We start from the raw sequence: 13,228 nt of genomic DNA, 5'->3' as shown, positions 1-13,228 counted from the left end.
TTTTGTGCTTTGATGGATAGTTAAAACTTTTCAATGCTACATCCACTCTGCCCGCCTCCCAAAGATTAGTTATGCAGAGTTATTAACACTGCATGGGAGGTAACAGGGCAAGAACATTCTAGGAGGTAAACTGCAAGCTCCAAATTCAGCTCATTCTTTCCTTCCTCTCCCTACAACCTCTTTGACAGGAAGCTCAAGAAAAAAGCTATCAGGAGAATTTCCTCTTGACCGTGCCATTTCAGTAAGTCACCAATAACATGATCAGAAAAGAACAAAATATAACTCACTCACATAAAAAATTAAGTTAAATATAAGTAAAATCTGGAAATAGTGGCATGGTGGGCTGTCTAGGTCTTCTGTTGGTTGGAATTGCTGAACTTGAAAGCAAACACAGGCATTACAGCAGTAGAGAGGTTGGATGAAAAAGGAGTGGAGCTGTGGGGTGTAAAGACTGTAGAGGACCAGCTGTGGGTGTAAAGACTGTAGAGGACCAGCTTTTCTCTCCTCCTTCTTCCTCTCCTTCCAGCTCTCTGGTGTCTCTCCACTCTCTGGCTGAGCTCCTTGCTGTTGCTCTTCAGGTGGAGGTCAGACTAGGCAGCTGGCGCCTCCACCGCATGTCCTTAGGCAATTGATGCTCTGCTGGAGTAGAAGTCAGGGACTGGGAGCCCGGTGTGAAGTGTGACCTGGGGGGAGAGACTGTGAGTCCTGGAGGCACCCTAGAAAACGCCCCCTGCATCCTCCTCCCCAGGTCACAGTGGGTATGTTCCTACTTTAAAAGGGGGTCTGCTCACTTTAACATCTATCTATTCTAGAAGACATTAAAGGGAAGTCTAGTAGAATTCAGCCTGTGCTAAGAACCTGGCCACCATGGTGGGCTCCCAAATCCCGGAGATAATATAGTTCTTATCCACCTGCCTTTTTTAAGATTCTGGAGGAGACTGTATTCCTTATGACTGTAGACTCAGGCATTGATCTGCAGGTAGCAAAGCCTATTGGCCATATCGTAGTGATCGCTGCCAAATCCATAGTTAGAGAAGAGAGGAGCAGACAACCTTTCCTTTATTACTTGTCCACTCATTATTCCAATTAGGATAAACCTTTCATTTTGAGATTGCATAGATGATTGCCAGCTATGAAGAAACATGGGCACTTATCCTATTTCACTGATTTGTCTGACCTCAGTGGACAAGGCTGGAACCGTGAAATCACTGTCATCTCTCCCTTTCTTCCCCAGCCCATCTTTATCTAAAGATACTCAGAACAATTGAAAATGTGGAAAACTTTGAATGAGCTTTTTCTAAGATTCACTTCTAGAGTAATTTATGGTTTTCTTTCCTTCAATGTGAGGGCTAAACCTGATAGACTAGATTTCAGCCTCCCAGAAAACCCCAACTAGTTGCAGGAAGAGAGGAGAGCAGAAGTCACTGGGTTGATTACTGTACATACTGATTCTCAAGCCTTAACTAACTTAATTGCTGAATGAGGTTCACAGCTGACCGTGCAAGTTCCCGCTCAAGAGAAAAATGAAAGTAGTGGCTGGCAGGGCACACCCTTCCCCACATGGCTCTGATCTTCTTTCCCACTGCCCCCCACCGCCATGGCTCAGCCTTTTGGTCCTTCCGTGCCCATGTAAGGCCCCTCATGGCTTAGAAGCTTTGCCCTGGCTGTTTCTTCTGCCTGGAAAGTTCCACACAGCTCACTTCCTCACCGCCTTCAAGGCTCAGCTCACCGGTGACTACAATAAGGCCCACCCACACTGACCGCCCAGTGCCCTCCCAACCCCAGCATTCTTGATGCCCATATCCTCCTCCTGGTCCTTCCTTTATTGCACTATTGCCTTCTAACACATTATATAATTAAAGTGGCAATTGTGCTTCTTATTTGCTGTCTGTCTCGTACAACCAGAATATGAGCTCTATGAGGGCGAGATTTTTACCTGTTTTGCTTTTGCTGATAAACAACAATACTTATAACAGTGGCTTACATATTAAAGGCACTCAATAGATAATTGTTGAATGAATGGATAAGAGGAACCTGTTGTTTTCTATTCACAGTAAATCATAAGTAACTAACTTTCAGGCAGGAACTGTGTTTTCCATCCCTGTAGAACCAAATAAGAGTGCAGAGAAGATGCTCAAAATTTCTGATACTTCAGTCCTACACCTCCAGCCCGTCTGCCCTGCCCCGCCCCTTCAGGCACTCATGGAACTTTGCACAAGTCTTTTGTTTTTATGCCAGCTGGTTTAAGAGTTCCATTTCTACTAGAGATAGAATCGGGGCTCAGAGGGACGATCGTTAGCGAACCATGAATATGACTCCAATTTCCCACTTGCTGTTAACTAGACTGTGACCAAGTAAGTATAAGGAAGGGGCTCAGGCTGGTTTGGAATCATGTCAGTTGTCAACGTTGACCCCTCTCCCGCCTCCTATCCTGCATGTCTAACATGGTTGGCTTCCCTTTTCCAGGGATGGATTTATTTACCTGCCAGGAGCAGCCTCTGAGGCCCAGCCAGCAGAAACCTCTTCAGGGGCACGGCGCTTACCTGCACATTCCTGTTCAGGCTGACTGCCGGGAAGAACAGGCCCTCCACATTTTCGAACGCTATGGGCCCTTGCTGCTCATCGTTGATAAAAAATGTCAAAGTTTTTCTATTTAAGTCGAGGAGGACCCCTATTGTGGCCCCTTTTGTGATCCCTCCCTCAGTTCTGTGGGAAAAGAAAACAATTAGGTTTCACTTGTCTGTTGTCCTTCTAGAAGCTTCCCTTTTGTATGGTTAAACCAGTGTTTCTCAACCTGTTTAAAAGCATCATCCCCCAATCCCAGGAGCCTTTTAAAACATATTTTTTCCTAATCTCTCCTCCTCACATAAAGTTTTAATACTACAGATATACTCTGTATCTGTTTATGTGCTGTATGTATATCTGTTCTTTATATATAAGAAAGGTAAGATTTTTTTTTTTTTTTTTTTCTGTTCTTTATATATAAGAAAGGTAAGATTTTTTTTTTTTTTTTTTTGCTCACTCTCCAAAACAAATTTCACTCCCTTGGGGGAAGTGTCAGCCCGAGTTGAGAATATATAGGTTCAACCGCGCTGCTGTGCTATTGCTGAGAGGGAATTCATTCATACAGAGTCTCTACCACTGAGACACAGCTCAGAAAACAAAACATTACAGACCAGGAAATGGGCTGTCGGAGTTCTGTCCAGAGTTATGTCATACCCCTCACACAAAAGGTGTGAATTAAATATCATTTAATACAAAATGATTTAACTTAAAAATCAAAATAAATAAGCACTTCAGCTGAACCTAAAACACATGCATGAAAAATCGGATTTGGGGGTTTATGCTACCCATTAAATAGAGACACTCATTCCAGAAAGATGGTAATTTTTGACATATTGAGTTTGAATTGGGAAATTGAAGGCTCTCTATAAAATGACATCATTGAAGAAGAGGATTCTCCTTTATAAAGTAATTATGCTGTAGGAGATGGAGTGATTTTTAAAGAACCTACATTCAAATGTCATTTTATAATGAATTATGCCTTATGCTTTAGTTGATGGTTTCACAAAAGCTATTAAGCATGATAATCAGATTTGTCTTTTTTCTCCTCTTCGTGATCTAGTAATATTGAATTTCATCCTCATCTCAGCAGAGCGCAGAAATTTAAGAGTGTTGTTCTGTTCCCCTGGCGTGCAGAATACAGACTGTACATAGCTGTTAAAAAATAGGTTTATAAATTGCATCTTGTTAATTCACAGCTTCAATGACAGCACAAGTGACATGCAGTTTGCATGCAAGCAGACACGTTCAGATTTAAGAATGTGTTTCTTTTCATAGTGTGACAGTTTTGTTATTATCCACTCCATCACTCCAAAATAAAGAAGCTAAAAGGGAAAAGATAAATGGTACATTGGTGATGGCATCGGAGATCTAGTGACGGAGGGTTCCCCAAAAATGTAAATCACTGAAGATAATGGCTTATCTACATCTAGTAGGATTGATATCAGGCTTAAATGGTATGTGTGTTCACTTAGAGTGATAGTGAATAATACACACCAAAATGGAAGTATATAAAAAATATCCAAGGGAATGGAAAGTGGAGGACCTAGGAGTCCTAATGGCTGGAGAAGGGGCAGCGATGAGCATATAGAAAAAGCTGAGACAGTTGAATTCACTATTTTACCACTGCCTGACTCACTTTCCTTTGATTTGGCTGAATAAAACTGAATTTTTTTCAGAGACACCGATGAGAATGTACCCTAAGGAAATCTTCGAGAATAAGAAGGACCAGTGTCCATGAAAGACACTTATCTATCTAAGAAGTTTGTGAAAAATACATTTGAGGTAGAAAACCAAATGAAAAAAGGAAGTCTAAGGAAAATATTACAGTATGGGTTAAATTACAATTGCCTATATTTTGGTGTTAGAGAAAAACCTAAGGAGATTACTGTTCTCTTTCCCCAGTCAACTGAATCCATACAATCATAAGACAGCTCTTCAAGTACGAAGCTATCCAAATTGGTGCCCATAAGATTTAGTCTATTAAATGGCTTCTATTCTGAGCAGTGGTATTGATAATAATCACCATAATAATAACAATGGCTTCTATTTTTAGGTGCCTCTGCTGTGAGGCATTTTTGCATATCCCATTTAATCTTGTGAATACTCCTGCATAGAAAAATATTATTATCCTAATTTGGTGGATTCGAAAATCCAGGTTTAGGAAAACTCAATAACTTGTCCAAAAGTGCTTTTCTGATGAGTTATAGGACTGGATTTTAAATCCTGGAATGTTTTCCTATAATAGATACACATGGCGATTCTTAGTTTCCAGCCATGGGTGGAATATAGCAATGAATAGCCTAGGAAAGTGCTCACGTCTCTGTCATTATGCAAAACAAACAAACAAACAAACCAAAAAACCAAACAAAACAAAAAAACAAAGCAACAACCCCCCTGCAAATAAAAAAACCCCAACCAAATAAACAAACATAAAAACCCCTACTAAGATGGACTCAGTTAAGACTAGTAGACATCTGTGCTACTAAGTGAAGACCGCCTGCCTGACTTCCTTAATGTTGTCTATTTGATAGGTCTTTAAACTTGGGCTCTCATTTTTGACCAGAAGCCAACTTGAAGAAGGCTCGGTTTGGGGGCTGCAGGGTACCTGTTGGTGTGCGAGTTGTTGTGCATGAACCAGCTCCGGTTATTGTCCACGTACATTGCCCAAGCTTTGTCGTCCTTTCCTAACATCACATCCTTCATCACATCCATGCGAGCCACGCCAAAAGCAGGGTCGGGGTGGTTGTCATAGCGATCCACAGTTAATTCCCAGTAGTGGACACCCTTGGAGAAGCCGGTCTTCCCCAGCACCACCCGGTCATCATAGCTACTGCAGGTCACAGTCAGGTTGTCATTGGAGAAGATGATGTCAGAGTGTGCCGAGCCAGGGTCAAAAGCAAACCAGGCCACTGGGAACAAGAGAAGGGAGTGGGTTACTAAGACGGACCCAATGAACTCAACACCATAAGAGGCTCCTGGGTGGGGGAGGAGTGTTGTGTCCTGTTTTCATGCTGCCATGCAGGAAGGAGGTGTCGAGGGCCAGAAGGGGCTGTGAGTGTACAGACAGGGGCCACGTCCTGGGAGTTGGTACTCTCTGCGCCCAGAAGCAGATGGAGGACACACGACCGATTCAGCAGGGGTTACCTGGCTCAGACTGCACTCCCAACCAGAGGATCCGGGAGTGAAGTGGCATCGATTTTGGAAAGTGCAAGTCCCTTCACCCGGTGACTGGCAGAACAGTACACCAGAGACATAAAGGAAGAGGGATATGCTTAAGATGCTTGTGTAACTCTGGGGAGAGGAGGCTAGGATCTAGAGTCCTAGATGGAGGAGGGATAAAACACACTGTGAAACCAGAAAATGTCCCTCAGCAGGATGCTAAAATCTAGTCGTTGTGAAAATGTCCTCACTGTTAGTGAAAGCTCAAAAGCCATAAAGCTATCAGCAACATAAACGAATTTTCATGAGTGATCGTTGACTTGGACATAAGACAGGTTGCTTCGTAACTTGAAAATACAGTTTGTATGTTACTCCTAACACTAACATGTAAAATATTTTGCTAGCACAGTCAGTATTTTGGACATTAGGTGTAGAGAGAATAATGTCTTTGTATACATTGTTATGCCCCGAATTCTAAATGCTGCCTACAAATAACACGCTCTGGAAAGATGTCACTGCCGATTTATTGAAACTGTGAGTCACCTCATGTGCATATAGGCCTTTGCTATTTGTAACAGAATAAGGTTATTCCATACCTGCCAACAGCTTTTTAATGTCAACTGTTGTCATTCCAAGTGAAAGGCATGGGAGAGAGAAATGGGAAGCAAAATTGACATTGATAAGAAAACAGCTCTTTTGATAGGCTAATATCAAAAAACGAGTTTAATTTAAAACACTACAAACACTACAACAGATAGTCTGACTGTACCTTCACCACATTTAGCGCTCATAAAGAGTGCTTTGCATTGACATATAAGAAAACTGGGAGGAAAGTAATCTTGAGGTATAAAATTTAAAAATACAGGTATCTCTTTGATTTTTCTAAGTATTCGAGAAGTTGTTATAATGAGATTTGAATGACAATTAGACAATTTTATTGACATAAAATAAGCTACTTCCATTTTATTTTGTGAAGGAAATTAGTGAGCATACCAATCACATAAGTAAAAGATAACAATTACAATAGGTATACTTGCCTAATTGAGAGTAAGGTGCAGATTGTGTCTCAAAATTGCATCCTATAAAGAGATACTACACATCAAAGCTATGAAACAACAACCGGGTTGATAAAAATTATTTGTATACACTTAAAAGCACCAGCTGAACAGAGTCACCAGAGGCCTGATTCATGAAAAACCAAAGCCCTTCCTATGTTAGTTTACTTTGCTGGGTAAAAATTGTTTCTCTGCCTTTTGAAATGAAAAGTATATCTTTTTTTCCATTATCAAATCCTCCTCCAATTGATTCTAATCTGTACAGCTTAAATTTCCATCATCTTCTAAGTTCGATCTTTTCCACTAAAGTTTCCACGTCAAGAAGGCTTACTGTTTAAAAATGAGAAAAATTCATCCAACTGAAATGGAGAAAACACTGGGTCTTGATAAAACTCCATTCCATATCACTATTCCATGAACTTCTAACTCGAGTTATGCCAAAAGGCCTTTGTTGTGACTTGGGCCCAAGTTAAATGATACATATTTAGCTAAATGTGAATGTAATACATATGTCAATAAATACAGATAATAATTATTAATAATGACATGAAGTAAATGTAGTAAAAACAAAAATTACCTCATCTTCTTAGATTTACTACATCAATCCTTCTCATCTAAGAGAGGGGAGGTGGGATGGTAGATGGTGGGGTAGAGAGTGGTCCCAGAGATATATTAGAATCACCTGTGGAACTTTTTCAACCACTCTCCCCGCTGCCTTAAGATCTGGATACCCCTATTTACCCCATGAAAAGTTGCATTCGGGTGGAAGAAGCAGTCTTGTCTTAAAATGTTCAAAGGTGTGTAAACTATCGTTTCAAGTGGTGTCAGGGACTGATCTAGAAAATGTGTGTTTGTTGAGCTAACTAGCGTATTCCCTGGAAAAGATCGTTCAATTTTTTTCAACTCGGTAAGGCCCTTACGTGCTAATTTCTAAAACAATTAAAGGATAATACACCGAATTAAAAGAATTTCAGAAGAATTAAAAAAGCAATTTAAAAAGGACTAATGATTGAGTCAAAAAACAAAATTTAAAGATTATGATCTTACTTTCGGCTACTCACATATAAAAGAATCATTTTCTCCCAAATCCATGGCTGAATTTTATGTTTAGTTTCCATCATCGCTTCAATTCCTGTTCTTGAGTTAGAGCTTAGCGAGTACAGAAGTTTTAAAATGGAATGAGTTTTAAAACTGGATCTCATATCCACCTTTGGAAATAAATTTGTAGAATCCGAATAGGGCTTTTAAAATTTTTAAATGAATCATGCCTTGTGCAAGTCTTTTTCAAAACAAATTTTCTGAACTCTTTTTACATTCCTTTAAACACACCATCATACATTCAAGATTCAACGATACAACTATAACAGTGCTGTCAAATGCAGCCATCAAATATCCCCAAACCCACATTTCATTTTATTCTTGAGACAATATACGTTACAAAGACTATTACAATATTTCAGTACATTAGACACAAGTGAAAAGGATTCCATAACAAAGCGTGTTTAAAAGCCAGTAGTGCACAGAAAAACAATAAGAAACATAAAAGCGCAAAGAAAAATGTCATTTTAAAGAGAGCTCGAAGTTCCTGCATCCTTTTTGCACTGCCATGCTGTGGCCTTCTTCATTCCAGGATGTGGGATGAGCAAAAAAAAACCAAAATAAAAAACGAAAGAAACCTTTGGAAATGTGAAATGTGCATCACGTGTATCCATGATTACAATATAGTCCTGAAGAGATCAAGTAGGTTTGCATTGTAGGTATTTAAAGATTCTATTTGCTAGACAGTTCACTGCATGGTAACACGAGTCTAGCTTCCCTGAAATCAGCCTAATGCCCTGTCACAACCCATTTGGCTGTGGAAAACTTTGGGGAGGCCAGACTTTTCTATGATGCCGATCTTTGGGCCTTAGGCTAGTTAAAGATTTCTAATTCAGCTAGTGGTGGTCTTGCCCCTTTGCTTGGGGAAAAACAGCCGTGAGCCAGACTGTCCTACCAGTGAGCACAGGCTTTGGCAGAAAAAAACTCATTTTCTGCTCCCTAGTTTTTCTGCTTTGTGTGATGCATTCTGTTGGTGGGTTTTGACTTTTATTTTTTCAATAAAGATCTCTTGAGTCTATGTTTAATCAGACCACTCCAGGCTGGATGCACTGATCCAGTTTCCCAGCCACAGCTGGTTTCCTGGATACAGCAGGGTTGCAAACCTCCAAACTAAGGCTTCCAATTAGCCAGCGCCTGTGCCATGCTATGCCACTGCATGTAATGACAGAACAGGCTATCCATGGTGGTTCAAGCTTGTGCAAAAAGAACAACTTCACTCATCACTTTCCAATGCCATTACACATTGACCACAACTCGATGGTGGGTCCTCACACCACACAAACAAGAATGCCACAAAGCTCCATCATCCAAATGCCCCTCATACCAGAAGCAGGCCACAGACACAGAGACCAGCTCATCGCCCTCTCCACACACATGAATGGCAAGAACAAAACAGGTATTTCAGAGATGCCCTCAAGGCACAGAGATCAAGAAGAAAGGTCAGAGGAGCTCAGCTCACCCGGTGCATTGAGAGACTGTAAGGAGGAATGCAAGCTCAGCTGGTGGGGTGAGGATCGGAAATCAAAGTAGGATCTCCCGGGGAAGCTGGGTTGTAGATTAAGGGTGGAGGAGAAAGGACTCATTCTACGGAGCGGCATTCTTTCCGAAGGCACTGGAAAAGGGGGTGTCTGTTCTTCTGAATCTGTGTCTAAACGTAAGATCAATGCAAACTGGAGATCAGAAATCTGCCACTTGCCTGTGCACAGTCTCCCAAGACCTGCCTCACCGATGCATCTGTACAAAGCCTCATCCAGCCCACAGGTGACACAGGCATTTACTAATCCAAAGTGGCTTGGGTCTGGGAGGGAATTCTCGGCAGGTCAGAACCCAAGACCAGAGGACACTTTGAATGTCGCAGACAGTTGTTTCCATTTCCTCCCAATTTTTCGTAGTAGGGAAGGTATTCTGGAATGTTTCCTTTTAATTAAATATCTTTAGAGTTGAATTTGGAAACTTTAGAGGGAAACTTTACCCATCGATGACCAAGAGGAGATTAACACTTCACTTCCTTCGGCTGCCTGGGAAGTTACTAACCTGTCCAACAATGGCCTCTCAAAGGGTGTCGTCTATTTAGGAGATGATGATTTTTACCAATCCTGCACTGTTCCTTCCATATTTTTCCTTTTCTCCCTTAATATATTTCCCATTTCTAAATGGATAAGATGATTTTTCTATACCAGCGCACTCAAGACTTGCTCTTCGAATAGGAGAGGAAGAGAGGGCTGAGCAAGTAATCAGGGAAGGAGCACTTCTTCTATTTCTGAATTATGATCAGGCCCTAGGGACGCCACTTGAACATCTCTGGTTCTCTAATAATTAACCACCATGGGCAGCAGTGAGGGACGTTGACAGCAAAAAAAAAAAAAAAGAAAAAGTATTTTCAGATATTCAGGTCTGGCATGAAGATCACTACTATACCAGAATAACAATTTATCAATTGCTTGATCCAGTTTTAGAAAGGCCTGTGAGGTCGTTTCTCTAAATTACGAAAATTACTCCTTTCTCTTTTGTCAGTCAGTAACTGGTTCTTTGCAGTAGCGTGGCCTGATCAGAGATAGATGTTTTACTATTTGAGGCCTTCTCAGAACTCAGTTTGATAGTCATAATTTAGGAAATACAGATGGCATGTCCAAAACCTCCAAGGAACTTTCTTTTCATTGGAAAAAAAATCATGTTGGTGGCCAGAGGGTGTTTCTGGGAATATTTTTCTGGTTTGAGTCTGTTAGCATGCCTCTCTGTGTTGAATCCACACTTTATCCTTTGAAAATGCTATTATGGGCATATTCAAGCAAAAAAACCTGGAGTGCATGTGTGTGGAACGTGATCCTACTTGAAAAGCTCAGAACAAGGGCATTGTCGAATTTTAAATTTAATATGCAAGAGTTTGCCTCATTTTCATTTCTGAACTTAGAATATTAAAGTTGGCGTTTCAGGCTTTAGACTTATTGTTGAGGGGATTTTTTTTTTTTTTTTTAAAGAAAAGTATAAAGCAGATCTTAGAGAAAGGGAATTGCGATTTATGGAGTTAATCCACGTAAATTGCTATTTATGGTCCCAATAATACACGTAAATTTTCTTCTGCCTAAACTTTGCATAGTTTGGATGACTTGACATATGTGGTCATTTCTTTGTTCATAAACAGTAAATCAGAAATAATTCCCATTATAACTGTCTCAAGGGGAAATTAGTCTTTTAGTTTAATGGAAAAATCTAAAATACAACAATATAGCAACACAAACTGACATGAGCTTCTTTTAGGGAGAAAAGGCATTTATGGTGATATTTATGTCAATAAAAGATTTTTTTATTAACAAAAATTGGCTCGGAAATGTACTTTTTCACCAGGTGGTAATACTCAATTAATTATATTGAAAATACTTGCTGTTTTAAAAATTAAGAGAAAGGACATATATAGTAAAATAACTTTCAGAGTATACTGAAACCCCAAGTAATCATCTGAAAACCGGTGAAGAGATGTGTACTGATTCCAGACCTTGGGGAGCACATACGAGCCCATTAGGGGTTGTACTTACCTTTTCTATTGTCAGCACCAGGAAGAACTTAAAGTCGGTAATGATACCACTTTGCGGGGTGGGGCTGAGGGTAGCTATGCTTATTCATGGGGCTAGTAACTTGCCACTAAAACAGTTACTGCTTTTTCTATCCTTTTATGTGGCTCCATTGTGGATTGATGACCCAGTTTTCCTTGAGTCGTCTCACTCTTGAACTATGCCCTCTATTCGGGCAAGATTATTTAATATCCACATTATCTAACCATTCCATCTCTGTCTTTGAGTTTTTCCCACCTATGGCTTCCCATACCCTACCAGCTGGGCTCTTACCCCATTTTCTCTAATCAGCTCCAAAAAAAAATTTCCTACCTTGTCATGAAAACTTTCCAAATGAACTGCAAAAGAGAGAGCATGCCTGCTTGATCCCGGCCAGACTAGACAAAGGGTGCCTTTTATGCTCACCCTCATGGCACATAGTGCAAATGTTTGGTCAGTTGCCTATGGGTCATTTATGCCATCTGATATTATTTGAGATTGCAGGAGTCTTAGAAGACACTTAACTCAATAACATCTAAGGAGCAATCATCAAGTTTCTCTTTGAAATCTCTTGGATTGAGGAACTCAGAGTTTACAGTTATTTCTTATATTGGTCTAGATATAGCTCTTTGGGAGCTCAACTCATCAGCCGGGGCCACACAGAACGGATTGCTATTTCTCATATTTGAGGGCAGTCACCGATCCCCTTTGAATCTTCTCTTTTCTGAGATAAATAGAATCTATTTCCACCCTTTCTTCTATGGTATGGATTTCGAATCTTTACTTTTGTTATGCCCCTCTGGACATGTTCATAGATATGAACAAAAGATAAGACAATACCAGAAACGTTACTGCCACTCCCTGGTTTAGCCAAATGACACAGGCTCACACTGAGCATACACACAGCTACCCAAGTGTGTATCTGTGTTGTACTTATGGGATGCAGGATGTACATCCCGCTTCCACCCCTCTAAAGTACAACTGTTGACATCTGGAGAAGGCTTCTCAGCTATTAATAGTCTATTAGTCAAGATAAACAGGAATGAGGTTATTATTTTCTTCAGAATACACGATATGAAGCTATGTTTCAGTTCATAGCTAATATCCAGGATGATTATCATTAGTTTTTAATGTATAGATCATTAGAGAAAGACAAGTACCTCCTTAAGAGATTTTAAATTTCTTGTCATATTTCATCATGTGCAGTGATCCTGTTTGTTGAAGAGCTTGCTAAGTAAAAACACTTTAGCAGGAAAGAGCAATGCAAAACAGCATGCTGGCTGAATGCTGGTGTGGCCACTCTAGACATATCTGTAGCTCTGGGATGGGAACTGTCTTCATAATGGGGAGGGGTCAAGACACACTTTCCATCAACTCTGTCAATAACTTTTTGCCCTTGTCTGGGCTGCTTTCCTCTCCCACCGGGGATTGCTGGATTCTGGAGTCGGGGCCTCTGTTTGAAAGAAGCAATCAAGAATTATCAAAGGAAAAGATCGGCTGGGGGATCTCACTTACTATTTACTGACTTTTGGGTTTGAGGAGAAAAAAGAATATCTAGGTGGTGTACTTTGGTTTGGCTTACTGTATACTTCTTTTGTTTGTTCACTAGCTAACATTTATTGAACACCTACCACGTGCCAGACATTATATGACAACTGAGCAGCTGAGAAACACGTTCATAAGAGAGTTGATCATAAGAAAAATAATTTAGAGAAAACTTGTGTCTTACTGACTTATTTTTACACTCCTGGGAGTAGAAGTTTTTTTGACCGATTCCAACGTGCACAGAGTACTGAATAGTTC

The 13,228-nt window shown here is 40.4% G+C and overlaps 1 protein-coding gene across 1 annotated transcript in view; it reads right to left on the bottom strand.

Annotated features, from left to right (window-relative positions):
• Positions 1 to 620: 620 nt before the first annotated feature.
• The window catches only part of TRIM9 (tripartite motif containing 9), a 101,468-nt gene continuing 88,860 nt past the window's right edge, over positions 621 to 13,228 (bottom strand). Inside the window, exons 8-10 of the mRNA XM_011385561.2 lie at positions 5,171 to 5,474; positions 2,544 to 2,706; positions 621 to 683 (exon numbers count right to left, since the gene is read on the bottom strand). Of these exons, the coding sequence (XP_011383863.1) occupies positions 621 to 683; positions 2,544 to 2,706; positions 5,171 to 5,474 (530 nt within the window). The remainder of the gene's footprint in view (positions 684 to 2,543; positions 2,707 to 5,170; positions 5,475 to 13,228) is intronic.

This window comes from Pteropus vampyrus, unplaced genomic scaffold, assembly GCF_000151845.1.
Source record: "Pteropus vampyrus isolate Shadow unplaced genomic scaffold, Pvam_2.0 Scaffold15, whole genome shotgun sequence".
Lineage (NCBI taxonomy): Eukaryota > Metazoa > Chordata > Mammalia > Chiroptera > Pteropodidae > Pteropus > Pteropus vampyrus.
Note: the sequence above shows the minus strand (reverse complement) of the source record. Positions and strands in the feature narration are given on the sequence as shown.